The following is a 15,439-nucleotide window of genomic DNA, read 5'->3' on the forward strand; positions in this document are numbered from 1 at the left end:
AATACACCATTCAGTGAAAAAGAGAAATGGGAAGCAGTTTGGGAATCGTCTCTAGGTTGCTCCTTGCAATAGCAAGGACAGTGTGTCTGGAGCCCGGCTGCCTGGGCTCACCTGGCAAGTGCCACTCCATGTGTGTGTGGTGTTGAGAAGCCAACATTGGGGAGTGAGGGGGAGGTGACAGGAGCACCTTCTGAGGGTCAAACAATAGCAGCAGCGCCTGGCAGACTCTGGCGTTCTTGGTGGTTATTTGTGTAAACAAAAGGAAGTCCTTATTTTTTGCTTATTTGTGGATTAAATGTCTTTGGGAAGAGAATCAAGAAATTGCCTTCAGAGACACAGAGAGCCGAGTTTAGCAGACTTGCCACTTTTTTTGTACTTTCTGAGTTGAACTGAGTGATTACATTAGAATCGCAAACAAACAGAAACAGGCACAACTTCACAGAAATGATGGCATCCCTGGAGCCCCTGACAGCAGGTACTTACGTGACGTGCTCTACAGAAGACTCGGACAGGAAGGCGTTGTGAATCTCCTTAGGGGATTCTATGTCAAGGACGCTTAGGAAGTGGACGCAGCCATCCACAGTCCCCACAGCAGCAGAGAAGGAGGAGGGAGAGCAGGCCAGAGATGTTGCCTGTTTAAAATTACCCCCTGAGAATTAAGCCTGGTCTCCTGCACGTAAGAATTCTACAATTTACTTGGAAAGTCTACAGGATGGGCAGAGGCACAATAGTGTGTGATGCTCAAATTATAAACCCAACACTGTGAGCAAATCAATTGCATAGGCAGTCATGGGAATTTTACACCCTAACATTGGAATAATGGAAAACCAAAGACTTTTTGAACTTTACCCTAAGATTAATTTCTTCCACTTTTAAACCATGAATTCATTTTTGACTCCTAAATGATGAAACAATCATTATGTCAATAATATAAGTGATTAAAGAATTATTAGACCAAAATTAATGAAAAATAAAATAAGCAGCTTAAAATACATTCCTAGCATTTTTGGACATTTTTTATAGAATGTTAATGATATTTTAAATTAGCATTTATCTACTGAAAAATGTTGGATACTGGGATGCTGGTATGACTAAAGGTGATTGAGGAAAACAGCTCTATCATCGGGCACTTAATTACTTGTTCAACTGCCTTGCAACAACAACACTGAAGATGATGCTAACAACCTGAAGGCCCTGGGGCATGGCCCCCTGTCCCCACCTCATCAAGGCAAGGAGGAACTATAGCCCAGCAGTCCTACTATCAGAGACATCTCCCCGCCACCCCAGCAACCCATGATGAACTTGCAGCACCAGTGACATAAAACTCACTAGGATTTTGGAAATGACTGCCAAAGCAGGAAAACTTATCCTTTCTGCTACACTCATCTAGCACATTATCCACTCTCTGGGCTGTGCCCTGTGCTTCACACACAGACTGTCACAAAATCCACAGGGCAGAAATGTAATAGGGCTCACAAAGCATGTCTCCATGCGTGACTGATGTAAACAGGAAAAGGTACAATGGATTAAAATGCTACATCTTAAATAAGAAAACTCCCTTTGTCAGGTACACTTACTGGGGTATTCAGATAAATCTTGCTTGCACAGACACACTCCTCCATCCACCAAACACAGACTTCCCCAGAAGGTGTGAGTGTCTGTAAAACAGAAAAACGAGGCTCTGTGTGGGAAATGAGACTCCTCTGTAGAAGCATGTTTTATATCCGTGGCTAGTACGTCAAGCTCATCAGCTGGAACAGAATTTCATTTTACTTATGTGGATTACAAGTAGTTCATAATTTCAGAATCAATACTTCTTTTCTGAACAAGCAACGATTATATCTTAATGCAACCCAAGTAATACATAATAATAAGGATTAGAAAGAATAATTTTTTCTATCTAACATATTTAAAAGTTACTTGAAGTTCTGTTGGATTATTTTCTAGTGAGTAAGTCCAGAAATTGGAATATATATATACTATTCTTTTTTTAATGTATAGATTTTCAGAGCACTTTGAGAATTATAAAAAATTTCAGTGTGTCCACACAATTCCCCCACTGTTAGCATCTTGAGTTAGTGTGATGCGTTCGCTTCAATTGAGACCAATATTGACATTTTGCTCTTTGTACTGTTCTTTCTGTAATATTGGCAAATGTATAAGGACCTATGTCTACTATTTCAGCATCACATGGAATAGATCTACTGCTCTAAAAATCTCCTTTGCTCCAACTATTCATCCCCCTCCCTTCTCACAACACCCCTAGCAGCCACTGATATTTTTGTTGTCCTAAGTTTTGCCTTTTTCAGAATGTCACGTAGCTGGAATCATACAGTATGTGGCCTTGTCAGATGGGCTTCTTTCCCTTAGCAATGCATATTCAAGTTTCTCCATGACATTGGGTGGCTTGTTTATCACTGAATAATATTCAGATATATGTTCTACAGTTTTTTTCTGAATTTACTGATATGATGCTATAATATTTCTTCTTTAGTCTATTAATGTGATAGGCAACTTTAAACTGATTTTCAATTTGTGCAGTCAGCCATGCAAACCTGGAATAAGTTATACTTCATTGTAATGAATAACACTTTTGCTCAGTTTGGTTTAACTTGCTAATATTTTCTTGAAGATATTGATCTGTAGTTTCCTTTTTTTGTACTATTTGTTCTCATGTTGATTAGGGTAATGCTGGACTCAAAGAACAAGTTAGAAAGTACTTCACCCATTTTAATTTTCTGGAAGAGATTGTAAAGAAGCATTATTTCTTCTGAAAATGTCTAGTAGACTTAACTAGTGAACTAATCTGAGACTGGGTTTGTTTTGATAGGTTCTTAACTATGGATTAAATTTCTTTGATACAGATCTAATCAGGTGATCCAATTCTTTTCATCTGAGTTTTGGTAGATGTCTTTCAAGGTATCATTTCATCTAGGCTATCAGATGTGTTGTCCCAAAATTGTTCATAATATTTTTTTTATTGTCCTAACATCCACGGGGTAAAAATGAACCCTCTTTCACTTCTGATAATGGAAATTTACCATCTTTTCTTTTGCCTTAATCAGTCTGACTAGAGATTTATTTTTTAGAAAGAAACAGCTTTTGGTTTCATTTTTCTGTATTGATTTCCTATCTGCAGTTTTATTAATGTCTGCTGTAATTTACATCATTTCTTTTCTTTTGAATCCTTTGTATTTAAGCTGATCTTCTTTTTCTGTTTTCTTCAGGTAAGAACTTCCTTCTGTTTTAATAAACAATTCCACAAATTTCTCTCCATTTGCTACTTTTACTACATCTTGATAATTTAGTAAGTTGTATTTCATTTTCATTTTGGTGAAAAAAAATTTAATATCTCTTCAGACTTCTCTGACACATGTGTTGTTTAGATGTGTGATATTTAACCTCTGAGTATTCTGAGTTTCCTGCAACTTTTCTAGTATAACGAAGTTAATTCCATTGTGTTCTGAAAGCATGATGGCATGATTTCCGTTCTTTCAAATTTTAAGTGTTTTGTGGTCCAGAATATGATCTGACTTTGGGAATATGAGCTTGATAAGAATATGGGTGAAATAACATAAAGACGCAAGTTTGATCTAGTTGATTGGTGTTGAGGTTCAATTCAACTGTGTTCTTATTGACTTTGATCTTCTGCCTGACTTCACCATTCTTGCAAGGAGGTCTACTGACAATACATTTCTTCTAGTTTTGTTATTCTGAGAATGTATTTCTCCTTTACATTTTACTTTTATTTTTAAATTTTATTTCTAATATTGCTTACATAGCTGTGAAGGATGCACATCCATGGGGCCTCTGATCAGGGTGGGGAGGATCAGGCATGGAGGAAGGCCGGTGAGACACATGTTTCAGGTTTTTTTTCCTCTTGTGACCACATGGGAGTGGGTGGGTGGGGCACTTCATGCTGTCAAACTACATCAGCACCCAGGGACGGCGGGGAAGGGACTGATGGTCATTTGATGATGCCTTAGAGACTCCAACATGGAGAAGAATATTCTGAGGGTATAACTTGAATGGTTTTGGTAGTTCTGAGAATTTGCTGGCTTTGTTGCTCCAGGGTGGAGACAATCTTTCCAAGCTCGACAAAGTTCGTCCTCATGCATCCACAGGGCCAAAAACATGCTGCAAAGCTTGGCCAGGAGAGTGGTCCAACCTGTTCTGCTTTCCACACTCTGAAGAGGTAACTGATGCACCCTACTGGCCTAAATAAGAGGGCTGTCCTGTTCCCCAGGGTGCATCTGGGCATGCTGTCCACTGCACAGGCATCAACAATTGAGCAGGCCCAGTCCCGATACCTGCACTCTAAGGCTGGACCACATCCTGTGATTTTCCCAGTGACCATGATCTGAGTCTAGCCAAACAGTCCACCAAGGGTGAACCTCACACGGGGTGACGTCAGGCTTGGTTTTGTGTGTGCTAGCCAGTGCAGGGTCAGGTTTGGTCTGTCACCTGTACTGACAACATTCACACTGGTGGATACAGCTGCCTGGTAAGTTCCACCCCAGCCCTATATCTCATGGGAACTGACAGGTATTATGACCCAGCCCAGCCAGCCTGCCACAGACCCAGTCCTCATGTTAGTGGGTGCTGCAACCTAGTTGGGGTGACCCTCAATAATGCCCAGCAGACCCCAGCCCCAGTCTAGGTTTTTGCACATGCCAGCCTCTGCTACAGCCTAGCCCAGCCCTCATCCTATTTGGTTCTCATGCACACACATGGGTGCTGCGGCTTAGCTTAGCCGACCCATCCTCAGACCTGGTCATCATGTATGCTGACAGGTGCCACTGCCTTATCTAGTCTGGCCTGCCCCCCAGCCCTCGTTCTTGTGCTCATCAGAGGTAGGTACAACCTAGCACAGGAGTGTCCTATGTTCCCCTGTCAGGTATGTTCCAGTCCCAGTTCTTGTACCTGCCAGGGGGAGCAGCAGTCCAACCTGACATGACTTGTATCAAGACCTAGCACTTGCCAGTTGGTGCTGTGGTCTAGCATAGCTGGCCTGCACCCATTCTGGTTATTTCTCATGCCAGTAGGTGCAGCTGACCTGCCATCAGCCCCAGCTCTCATGTTCACCAACAGAAGCACAGCCCAGCAGGGGTCATGGATGTTCCCTTACAAGACCTGCTCCCAGTTCTGGGTGTTACACGTGCCAGTAGGTGCTGTGGTACGATCTGAGATGGCCTGCCCCTAGTCTTGACATTCAACAGCAGGTGCTGCAGACTAGCTCACCCCAGCCTGCCTACAGTCCAGTTCTCCCCAGTGGGTACAGCAGCCTAGGCCAGCCTGGCCCACTGTGAGCACCAGCCCTCATGTGAACTGACAGGTGTTGTAGTCCAACATGGCCTGGTCTGCACCCTGTCCTGACTTTTGCTCATGGCAGTGTGTGCTGGGGACTGGTCCAGCCTGGTCTGCTACCAGACTTGGCTCACACGTATGCCAACAGGTGCTGCAGCCCAGCCTGGTCTGGCTTGTCCCCACCCCTAGCTCTTGTACTCACTATTGGGGACTTCAGTTTAATAGGGGACTTTTCCAAGTTTCTGTCAGGCTCACTCCCTGCTGCTGCTGCCCAGACTGATATAGTTGGTTTCCTGTGCTGGCACTCACTGGCAGGTACTTCAGCCTAGATTGACTGGTCAACATCCATTCCAGCTCTCACCAATGGATGCTACAGCTGCATACGTATCCCCCTGCTGAGAGTCAGGCATGATGCAATAAGTAACGGAGGTAAACAGGATTTGGCATGATGTTGCATGCTTCTCTGGTAGGAGTTAAGTTGTGTTTACTGTATGCAGTAACTAAAAGTATCAGAGGTTAAAATTTCATCTGGTATTTGTTTTGCCTCCTGTTGTCTTTGGGTTTCTCTAAATACTTCTTAAATCAGGTCTGAGATGTACAACCCCTTGTGTTGTAAAACCCCTGACGCTGGCTCTAGTGGGAGTTTCATCTCTGGGCTTCCCTCTGGGTAATTGTGACCTATGTTTGCCTGTCTGTCTCTCTATTTAGAGGAAACAGTTTTGGAGGTAGTGGTTTGCCCTGTGACTCAATCCTCCGAGAAATCTAAGATTCACGATTTTCAAGCTTTTTTTCAAGATTGTCTAGCTTTTTCCTTACGAGGATTTGGGAGTGACGACTTTCAAGCACCTTACAAAAGGTACTGGAAACCAAAAGTACAATATTGTTGGATTTAAGTTGTTTCTTAAGTGCTAAAGTATAGACAAAATGGAAAAAATAAGTCCAATTTCCAATTGTTAAACATGAAACTTTAGTATAGAGTTTCTAGTTGAAACAACTCTGAGAACATCTGGAAGAAAAATCATACAATCAGAACTTCAAGAATGGAACTAACCTTAAAAGTCACCTATTCCTTGGCCTGTGCATACTATTATTTGCTAGTGCTTCCAAAACCTTAATGGAAGTTTTGATACTGTATAAAAATGGAAAATATGTTTACTGGGATCAATAAAAGGCAAAATGTGAGATACCAAAAAAGAAAGATACATTTCTAAATGTAGAGGGAATTGCATATTGAGTGATTTGTATGTGGCAAGTGATCACATTTTTATCCTTAGGAGGCGCTGCTGTACCACTGAAAGGAGGTAAGCACTATTAGTTTACCGAGTGTTGATAGGCTTGAAGGACTGGCTTGCAAAGCTTGGGTGACAAATGCAAAAGGGATGGCTCCTAAGATCTCCCTAACTTTGGCCATTTCCAAGGACAATACTATGAAGTCACAACATGATGATGTCACTCTAACTGGGGAGTAGATACGAGGATGGGAATTGTTGGCATACTCTCTGCCTCTTATTTTGTATATGTTACCAGATTATATCTGGGTAAGGAATAAAATGTTTACTTCCTTCTACTTGAAAGAGAGAAAACACACACAGAATACACATACACAGATAGAGATAGAGAGAGAGATAAAGGGAAAGAGAGATATAAAGGTTCCATCCCTGACTCACTTCCAAAATGCCTGCAATAGTCAGGGCTGGGCTAGGCTAAAGGAACCAGAAATTCCATATAGGCCTTACAAAGGGTGATGGGAGGTCCAAGTACTTAAGCCATCATTCATTATCTCTCGGGACGCATTTATAGGAAACTGGATTAGAAATGGTGCATCTGGGACTTGAATTAGCACTCAATATGGGATGAGAATGTTCCAAGCATGAGCTTAACCCACTATACCAGCTGATCCTGAGGATTTAAATCCTGAAACATCACATTTTTAAATCCTATTGTATCACACAGAAAAAAATATTCCTTACCATGAAGTGCTTGTTTCCAGGTGTAATGAAGTCAACTGCCTGAAAATTCCCATCACAAGCATCTAGTATCTTATCCAGGTTTGCCTCTTTTCCAAAAGTGTAGATATAAACAGATCCCTGATAAATACATTTTTAAAAGGGAAAAGAAAAGAAACACATTATAGCTGTTGCATTGTGCTGTTCAATAAACATTAAACATTTGTTAAATGTCCACTGTGAGCAATGCAATGTTTGAAGACAGGTGATAGCAAATATCTATGATTTTCTAACTTAGAAATACTTAAATCTGGATGCTCAACATGTTCATCAGTTGATCAATTAATTCATTTATCATTTAAAACAGTCAATAATGACAGCTTTCTCCTTTGATTTCAGGCATTAATTTTTAAAACTATAAACAAAACAAAACATGCTTTCTTTATTTCAAAAATAAATATATATTTATGTAGAAAATTTAGAAATTTTGAAAAAGGAAAGTTATTAAGATGGACTAAATTTTACCACATGCTGCAAGGTAATGGAAGACGCTAATTAAAAGCATAAACCTCTGTAAAAAATTGTGGTGTGACTGAAACTATCATTTTTGAACTTATCATTCTTAACACCCAAATTCACCTCTCAACAAAATCCTGTAATTTATGTCTCTGCTAAGTAACTATAATATTGTTATTTAACCAGCAATAGAGTCTGCTTTCAACTGAACACAAGTTCTTCAAGTACACTTGAGTTGCATCCCAACACTTTGTTCTAGAGTTTAAAATTTGACATATGTTCACTAATTTTATATTCTGTTTATCTCTTCAAGAAATACTGAGTAGATTCACTGTGCCAGTTACTGCCCCCCTCCCCAAGGCTGGAGCTACATCATAGGACAAAACAGACAAAAATCCCCCATCCTCCTGGCATTTACATTCCTTTGGAGGATTCAGAAGATAAATAATACACCCCAAAAGCCTAACAAGTAAGGCAGGGAAGGAATAAATCATGTGTCAGAATGAAAAGGTAAAAGTTTAAATCAAGTATCCAAGGACTTGAGTGAGAAGGTAATTTGAGAGAGAAGACTTGAAGGAAATGAGGAAAAGACCCATGTGTATTCTTTAACATTCCAGATGGAAAGTCAGAGTACAGACTCTGAGACAGAAAACAGCAGGGGGTGGGGCAGTGGGGCTGAAGTAGGGCAAAAAGGTGACAAGGATAGTGAGAAATATGGCCAAGGTGGGGAGTGGAGCTCACATCAGGAAAGGCCTTTTAGAGCACAGTCAGGATTTGAGCTTTTCCTTAAAAGACACGGGAAGTTACTACAGGGCTCCAAGTAATCGTGAGAAATGCTTTGCTCACTTTGGTTAGTATGTGGCTAATAGATCACAAACAAGAGAACTATATTAAAATATCCCATAATGTCATGTTTCTCCTTACCATTCTTTCATGTTTTGTTTTTTTATATTTGTGGTGATGTTATTAGGTACATAAATATTTTAAATGTTATATAGTTGTGGTGATTTTAGTCTTTCGTTATTCTGAAATAAGTTCACCTATCTTCAATAAAGAGTTTTACCTTAAAATCTGTTTTGTCTAAAATCATTGTATCTTCACTGGTTTTCTTTTGGTTTATGTTTTTACATCTTTTTTTCCTCTTTTTACTTTCAGCCTTGTTACAACATTACATTTTATTTTACTTCATTTTTTTTAACTTTACATTTTAGATGTGTCCCTTGTAACACACAAATTTTTTAAAAATATAGTATGGCAACATTTGCCAATTAACTAGATAATTTATTTGATTTTATTTCAGTACAAAAAATAATGTAGTTAAAACATACAATTTTAACTTAGATTTTTTACTATCTCATTTTCTTTCTTTCCTTACTTTGTCTTGAATTGATTTCTTTAACATTTAACTTTCCCTTCTATAGTTCTCCTGTTTTCATTCTTTTAGTGGCTACCTTAAAATTTGCTACATACATATTAGTTTCTCAACGTAAAGTTACTTAGAATTTTACTCTAATTTTGGATAACTTGAGAACCTTGGAACATTTCCCATTTATACTTTCTTCCCTCCAATGCACATTGCTGTTGTCTTGGAATTTTAATTCAGTATTTTAAAAACCCAACTTTACATTGTTTTTGCTGTTTTACACAGTCAGAACATCATTAAACTTTGTAATATGACTGAAATGGTTGCCTAACAATACAAACAACTAATAATCCTGATCTTTGAGGATTAGTCTCCTAATAAGGAGCCTTCCTAACAGTATCATTGAGGTAGGTGTTTGCTTTCATTCTATACTGATTCCCCTCCCTTCCTCTCTTACAGAATCTGTGTTTTCCTTACAGAACCACCCATGTCCCATCTCAGTTCCATTTTGGCGGGCTGATCACACTCAAGGTCCAAGGGTAGGGATATGAGATAGGCCTGGCCAATCAGAGCTTTGAATTTCCCTGGCCACACCACCTGATCTTGAAGTATACAGGTGACCCAACTTTATCCAATAAATCTAGATTCTGAGACTTTTTTTTTCTAGGTGATGGTTTTCTTTCTTTTTTTTTTTTTAAAGATTTATTCAGTTTATTACAAAGTCAGATATACAGAGCGGAGGAGAGACAGAGAGGAAGATCTTCCCTCTGATGATTCACTCCCCAAGTGAGCTGCAACGGCCGGTGCGCGCCGATCTGAAGCTGGGAACAAGGAACCTCTTCCGGGTCTCCCACGCGGGTGCAGGGTCCCAAAGCCTTGGGCCGTCCTCGACTGCTTTCCCAGGCCACAAGCAGGGAGCTGGATGGGAAGTGGAGCTGCCAGATTAGAACCGGCGCCCATATGGGATCCCGGGGCGTTCAAGGCGAGGACTTTAGCTTTTAGGCCACGCCACCAGGCCCTAGGTGATGGTTTTCTAGAAGGACCATCAAGAGGATAAAAACACAATATGAAACTACAAGAGGTTTGCTTTATACTACAAGGTGAGAGTGTGTATGGAAATGGAGGGAACAGAGGAGAAAGAGCTGCGAGAAAACAAATCCTAGTAGCATCATTCGCACTTAGATTCGGGTTCTCTCCTTGTTCCTCAGTTATAGGCACAAAAATCAACATCAATTTCTGCCTTATTTAGGTCTTTCAAATGATTTTTTTTTGTTGTTTTTTACATTTACAAGGGTTCTGACTAGCAGGTAATCATAATGCAGGATATTTGGTCCTTCATTCCTCACAAGTATTGAAGATATTAATATTATGTGAAAATTGCATATTAAGAAACTATCATCTAGCATACCTTGTCTGTTTGAATCAGCAACATTTTGTAACTAGGAGAAAACATCAAATGGCCCACAGGCTCCTCAATCTCAAGAAAATTCTCAATTCTGTAATTTGAATCTTTAATAATAAGCGAATACACAAAGCCATCCTAGAGAGCAAGAACAATGGGATACCGCCAGATCATCAGACTCGGTCAATGAACAGTGTGCTTTTCTCATCAGACGAGCTAAGGCGTACGGACTGTCATCTGACATCTTCTACGCTTTTGTAGTGTATAATACAATCTAGGCTTTATTTGGGCAATTTTTAACCAAACTGGTATTTTTTAGCTTCTCTAGTACATATTTTTCACCAAATTCTTCACAGAAAGTACAGCAAATAAGGAAGTTTTTGTGATTTGTGTCTGCTTACTTCAAAGGACACTGGCCCTAGTGTAAGTTCTTTAGCCATCATTATGTGCATTTCTTATCTGCCCAAATTATCCATGGGTAGGTAGGAGTGTCTTTTATTTCCTACGTATCCTCACACAGTACTAGAATAAGGCAGGTGTCAATTAAGAATGAGGTGGTTGACTGGTAGTGCACAGGTTTTGGCTAATTTAAATATTTTCAAGAGCAACTGAGTTATTTTTACAATAGTAAGGGGGTTCTGGGAAATGTATTCATCATTTTCTAGATTAGACCCCATTAAACTAAAAGCCAGCATTTGTGAGATGGCCTGATTCAAATGCATGGGAACTGGTGGTGGTGAGCTATACAAGGTGCTTTCTCAAGCTCATCATCATTTTCCAACCCTCAACAGGGAAATGCTACCATTCCTCCAATGTTAACATAAACGTGAGGGTGGCCTCAAAGAGAACAAGAATCATTAAAGGCCACAAAGGCATTAAACGTAGGTGGCAGATGAGGATATTTCACTGCAAAGTTGCAGGAAGGGGTCTGGAACTGATGTAGGTCCCTAACGTCCAAATGGATTCTCCATGGTGGAACCCTACCTCTCACCCTGATAACATTGTTTAGCCACCCTCCAGGTCCTGGAGATATGATCTGTAACAATGGAACAGACAAAGCCAACAGTGGACCCAGGGCAGCTATGACTAGACCTGAGGTTTTAGTAGATCAATTTTAAACTTTAACACTGATTACACTGATAACAACAGCCTGGAAAAGCAAACACGTGATGTGATACGTTTTCATGTTTCATGAGGTTGCATGTTCTAATAAAGGAGAACAAAGTCTTTGGAATTTGGAGCCTCTGGGTGCAAATCTAGTTCCTCCACTTACTCACTGGTGAAGTCTTGTAAGACTAGGTTCCTTCATCTACACAAGAAGGTATCAACAGTTTCTGCTTGGTAAAGTTGAGTTGAGGAATAGTAAGAAAATAACACAAGTTCAACATTTAGCCTGGTGCATGGCACAAAATAAGCACCAAGGAAACGAAAGCTATGAGTACTAATTTCAATGTAAGTATCGGCAATGTTAATGTGAGACATGTGAGCTAATTGGATACAAACCAGAGTCTATACTGAAGCTTACGCAAAAGGTTCCAGACAACCTAATATATTCACTGCAAAAATGAGTATAGAATTGAATTACAGATATTATGTGTGTGCTTTTTGAATTGGGAGAGGGCAATAGACTTGTAAATTTCATTTTTGCTTATTTGCAATAAGACAGGCACACAGCAGTTCATTGTACAGTTCCCTCTGCTTTTGCATTCATTTTGAATTCTTCATAATAAAAAACTATAATAGCATCCAAACAAAAAGTCATTCAAAATTATAATATGACAGAAACTGACATCCCAAAATACAGCTCATAATATTAAATGACAGCAAATGGAAATCGTGTTTTTTTTTCTTTGAAAGCAATTAATTTTGAAGAAAAAAAATACATTACAATTCCAGAAGCAAACACGCCCTCCTTCTGATATACCATGGTGACTGGACTGATAAGATTTCTTCCATCTTTTGGGAAAGAAAAACAAAAGCCAGTGACACATAATTAAAAGTGCAATGTAACTATGACTAGTAAAAGCTGCTTAGTCATGCTTACTAGTGGAAATCATGCAAGCTGCTTTTAAGTTCTGTGTCATCATATTTATGTAACTAACATTACAGAAGCATATAATATATAATAAGTATACTTTGCATTTTAGTGAAGCATTGTCATAGATTTCCAGAGGCTGGGAAACAACTCGAAAAGCAATACTATTATAATAATCGAGTTGTATACTTAAGGTCTGTCCATTTGATATATTTAAATTGGTAACACTATATGAAGTACATCTAAACAATAAATACTCTTACAGAACACTTGTTATTTAAAAAATATTGCCTGGGGGGCATGAAATATCAAAAGTCTACTTCCTGTTTATATGAACAAACTACAAAGCCGACAAGGCAAAAAGGCTCCAGCCGACTGTCTGCTGCACATCCTGTGCCTGACATTTTCTCAGATGCCAAATCACATACTGTCCTTTCCTCGGAGATCTTCATCCTCCAGCCCTCTTCTCTTGTCCAAATGCTGAGAGCACTTCTGTCTAGAAGTTTACTGTTTACAGCCACCCACTTCTAGAATCTTCACTTCCTGAACATAGCTACATTAGCTCACTACAGGGAAATTTCCATCGGAGTGCACTCTCACTCTGAAGTTTTGATGTCTGCTCACTTTCAGCTGAGGGAAGTAAGAATGCCTTTAGTCGGAGATAAAAGGTCAGACACTGATTTCCCTTCATTTTCCAGCACTCTTTGGGGACAATTAATGATCCAAACTGGACGGCTACTTGCTTCTCCACCTTCTTCATGTACTCTTACCTGTGCTGATACCATTGCCAAAATTTCTACCCATCCATGTTTTTGCCTGTGAGCATGTCCTTCCAGGGCCAATTCCAATGCAACCTTCAAAATGACTTAACCTGGACGGCTTTCTTCATCTGAATCCCCAAAGTACCTCTTGAAGCAGAGTCCCTCTAATGAAATCATCTTAATCTCGCTAGATACAATAATTTGTCTCCTATCTTCCTTAGTAAAATCAAAGTTCCCTGAGGATAGAAATTATAAGATGACATATTTAAATCTTTGCAATTTCAAAGCCATCTTGCTTCATCTTCCACATTATAGAAGGCTAAAGTGCACACTGAAAGCATCTACAGTATGCCATGAAAATCTGCAGAATCAGCATGTAGAAATAAAGCAGTGAACAATGTAAGACTATATCTGGTTTAAGTTTTAAAAGACATACAAGTTTGAATGTGAAAAATACTGCTTTGTAGCTCATTCTGCAAACTCATACAGGTGCCAGTTTATTCTAGAGGATTACCTGGGATCAGACCACACAACCAAAGAATGAGTCAGATACAATTCCTGAGTACAAAGAGCCGATGATTAGTGGGAAAGACCCACACATTGTAGGCCATCCTAACAGCACAGACTAAGACTCTGATAAAGGGGACCCTGGGTTTTGCCTGAAATTTGGAAACTTGGATGAGTCCACAAAGGAGGATAATTGCACCAAGAAGATAAGGGCATTCCAGGCAACTGTAACTGAAGTTCAAGCTGACAGAATTTTTTTTTAATTTTATTTTTTAACAATGATTGCATGGTTGATCAGGATAGGAAGAATCAATGTTTAGAGGAAATTGGGTGAACTTACTGCTTCCAAATTTGCTATTTCTTCTTGTTGTTCCTGGGGGAAGGAGAGAGACAAAGGGGGAAACCTCTCATGACTTTTCACACGTTCCAGTACCTAGGGATGAGGAACTGTCACCTCATAGCAACCCAGTCTCAATGTATACATGTTCCAAGGGTTCAAGCTGACAGAATTTGTAGAGAGCATGGGAATATAAAAAAAAATTTTTTTTGAAAGATTCAAGTGGGACAAGGAGAAATTGGCAAGATAGGCCAGAAAAAGTATGTTCTTTGGAGTTAGTCAAAAACATCTTGATACTGGACCAGAAGGTGGAGTACACTAGGAAGGTTGTTTAAGGTAAAGGTGGGGTTGGGTAGTAAAGGTCAACCGATAACCTCGGATTTATTAGTGAACTGTGAATCAACAAAGAGGAGAAGGAACAGAAATCGGGCATTTTAGTTGAGGGAAAGTTGGTAGAGGGGATGAATCTGAACTAGGCATTTCAAGATTCAGAGTGGAACAGTGTCAGCGAATGAGGTAGAACGTAAGCCTGTGAAATGATGCAAGGAAAGGCCTGCTCAGATCAGAAACTGATTCTGGGGAGCAGAGGGAGATGTTAATGGAGCAGGTAGGACTAGATTACAGAGCTGTGGAAAAAAAGGCAGCACAGTCCTTCAATCACATGTTGAGCAGAGACTTCAGAAAAAAATGTTGGGCAGGGAAACACTGCCTGGTTTGGGTCAGATGTAGATTATGGCCAGGGAAATCAGCCCAAAGGTTGTTACCTAAATCAAAGGGGAACAAAAGCAGTTGAAATGAAAAGGTTTGGGGAGCTTTCTGTGGTGAGGTTCCCTCCTCAGATGATCTACACCCAGCCCTCAGTAGATGAACATCGCCTCCTGGGACCCAGGTCAAACCCTGTCTATAGGTGATGAGATCAAGAAGAAACACACTACATTCAAGGAAGAACAGGCTCTCTTAAAAATTCTAACAAAGCACACAAAGGTAATTTTTAAGACAACAGTTGACTTTAAAAGAGATGGTCCTCATAGCATACAGGGTTAACAAGAGTGGAGTACAGGAAAGACATGATTGGCTAAATGTGTTTCTACAGGATGGGAAACATCTAGGAAATGATATGCAGGATTGTAGCTAAGAACTTGGACTCTCAGTTCTTATTCCTTGGGTTCAGGTGTCATTTGCACAGTTTCTTAGGATTTTGGGCATGTTCTTAGGATCATCTGTATGATGGATATAACAATGTGGTGCCTTAGAATGCTGTATTG

General features: G+C 39.8%; 1 protein-coding gene across 2 annotated transcripts in view; it reads right to left on the reverse strand.

Moving 5' to 3' along the window:
* Positions 1-15,439, reverse strand: part of CFAP43 (cilia and flagella associated protein 43) — an 83,227-nt gene that overhangs the window by 44,711 nt on the left and 23,077 nt on the right. For both annotated transcript variants that reach the window (XM_058671150.1, XM_058671149.1), the window contains 5 exons: positions 12,423-12,490; positions 10,541-10,672; positions 7,278-7,394; positions 1,578-1,658; positions 484-632 (listed from right to left, as the gene is read on the reverse strand). In XM_058671150.1, the coding sequence (XP_058527133.1) occupies positions 484-632; positions 1,578-1,658; positions 7,278-7,394; positions 10,541-10,672; positions 12,423-12,490 (547 nt within the window). The remainder of the gene's footprint in view (positions 1-483; positions 633-1,577; positions 1,659-7,277; positions 7,395-10,540; positions 10,673-12,422; positions 12,491-15,439) is intronic.

This window comes from Ochotona princeps, chromosome 13, assembly GCF_030435755.1.
Source record: "Ochotona princeps isolate mOchPri1 chromosome 13, mOchPri1.hap1, whole genome shotgun sequence".
Taxonomy (NCBI): Eukaryota; Metazoa; Chordata; class Mammalia; order Lagomorpha; family Ochotonidae; genus Ochotona; species Ochotona princeps.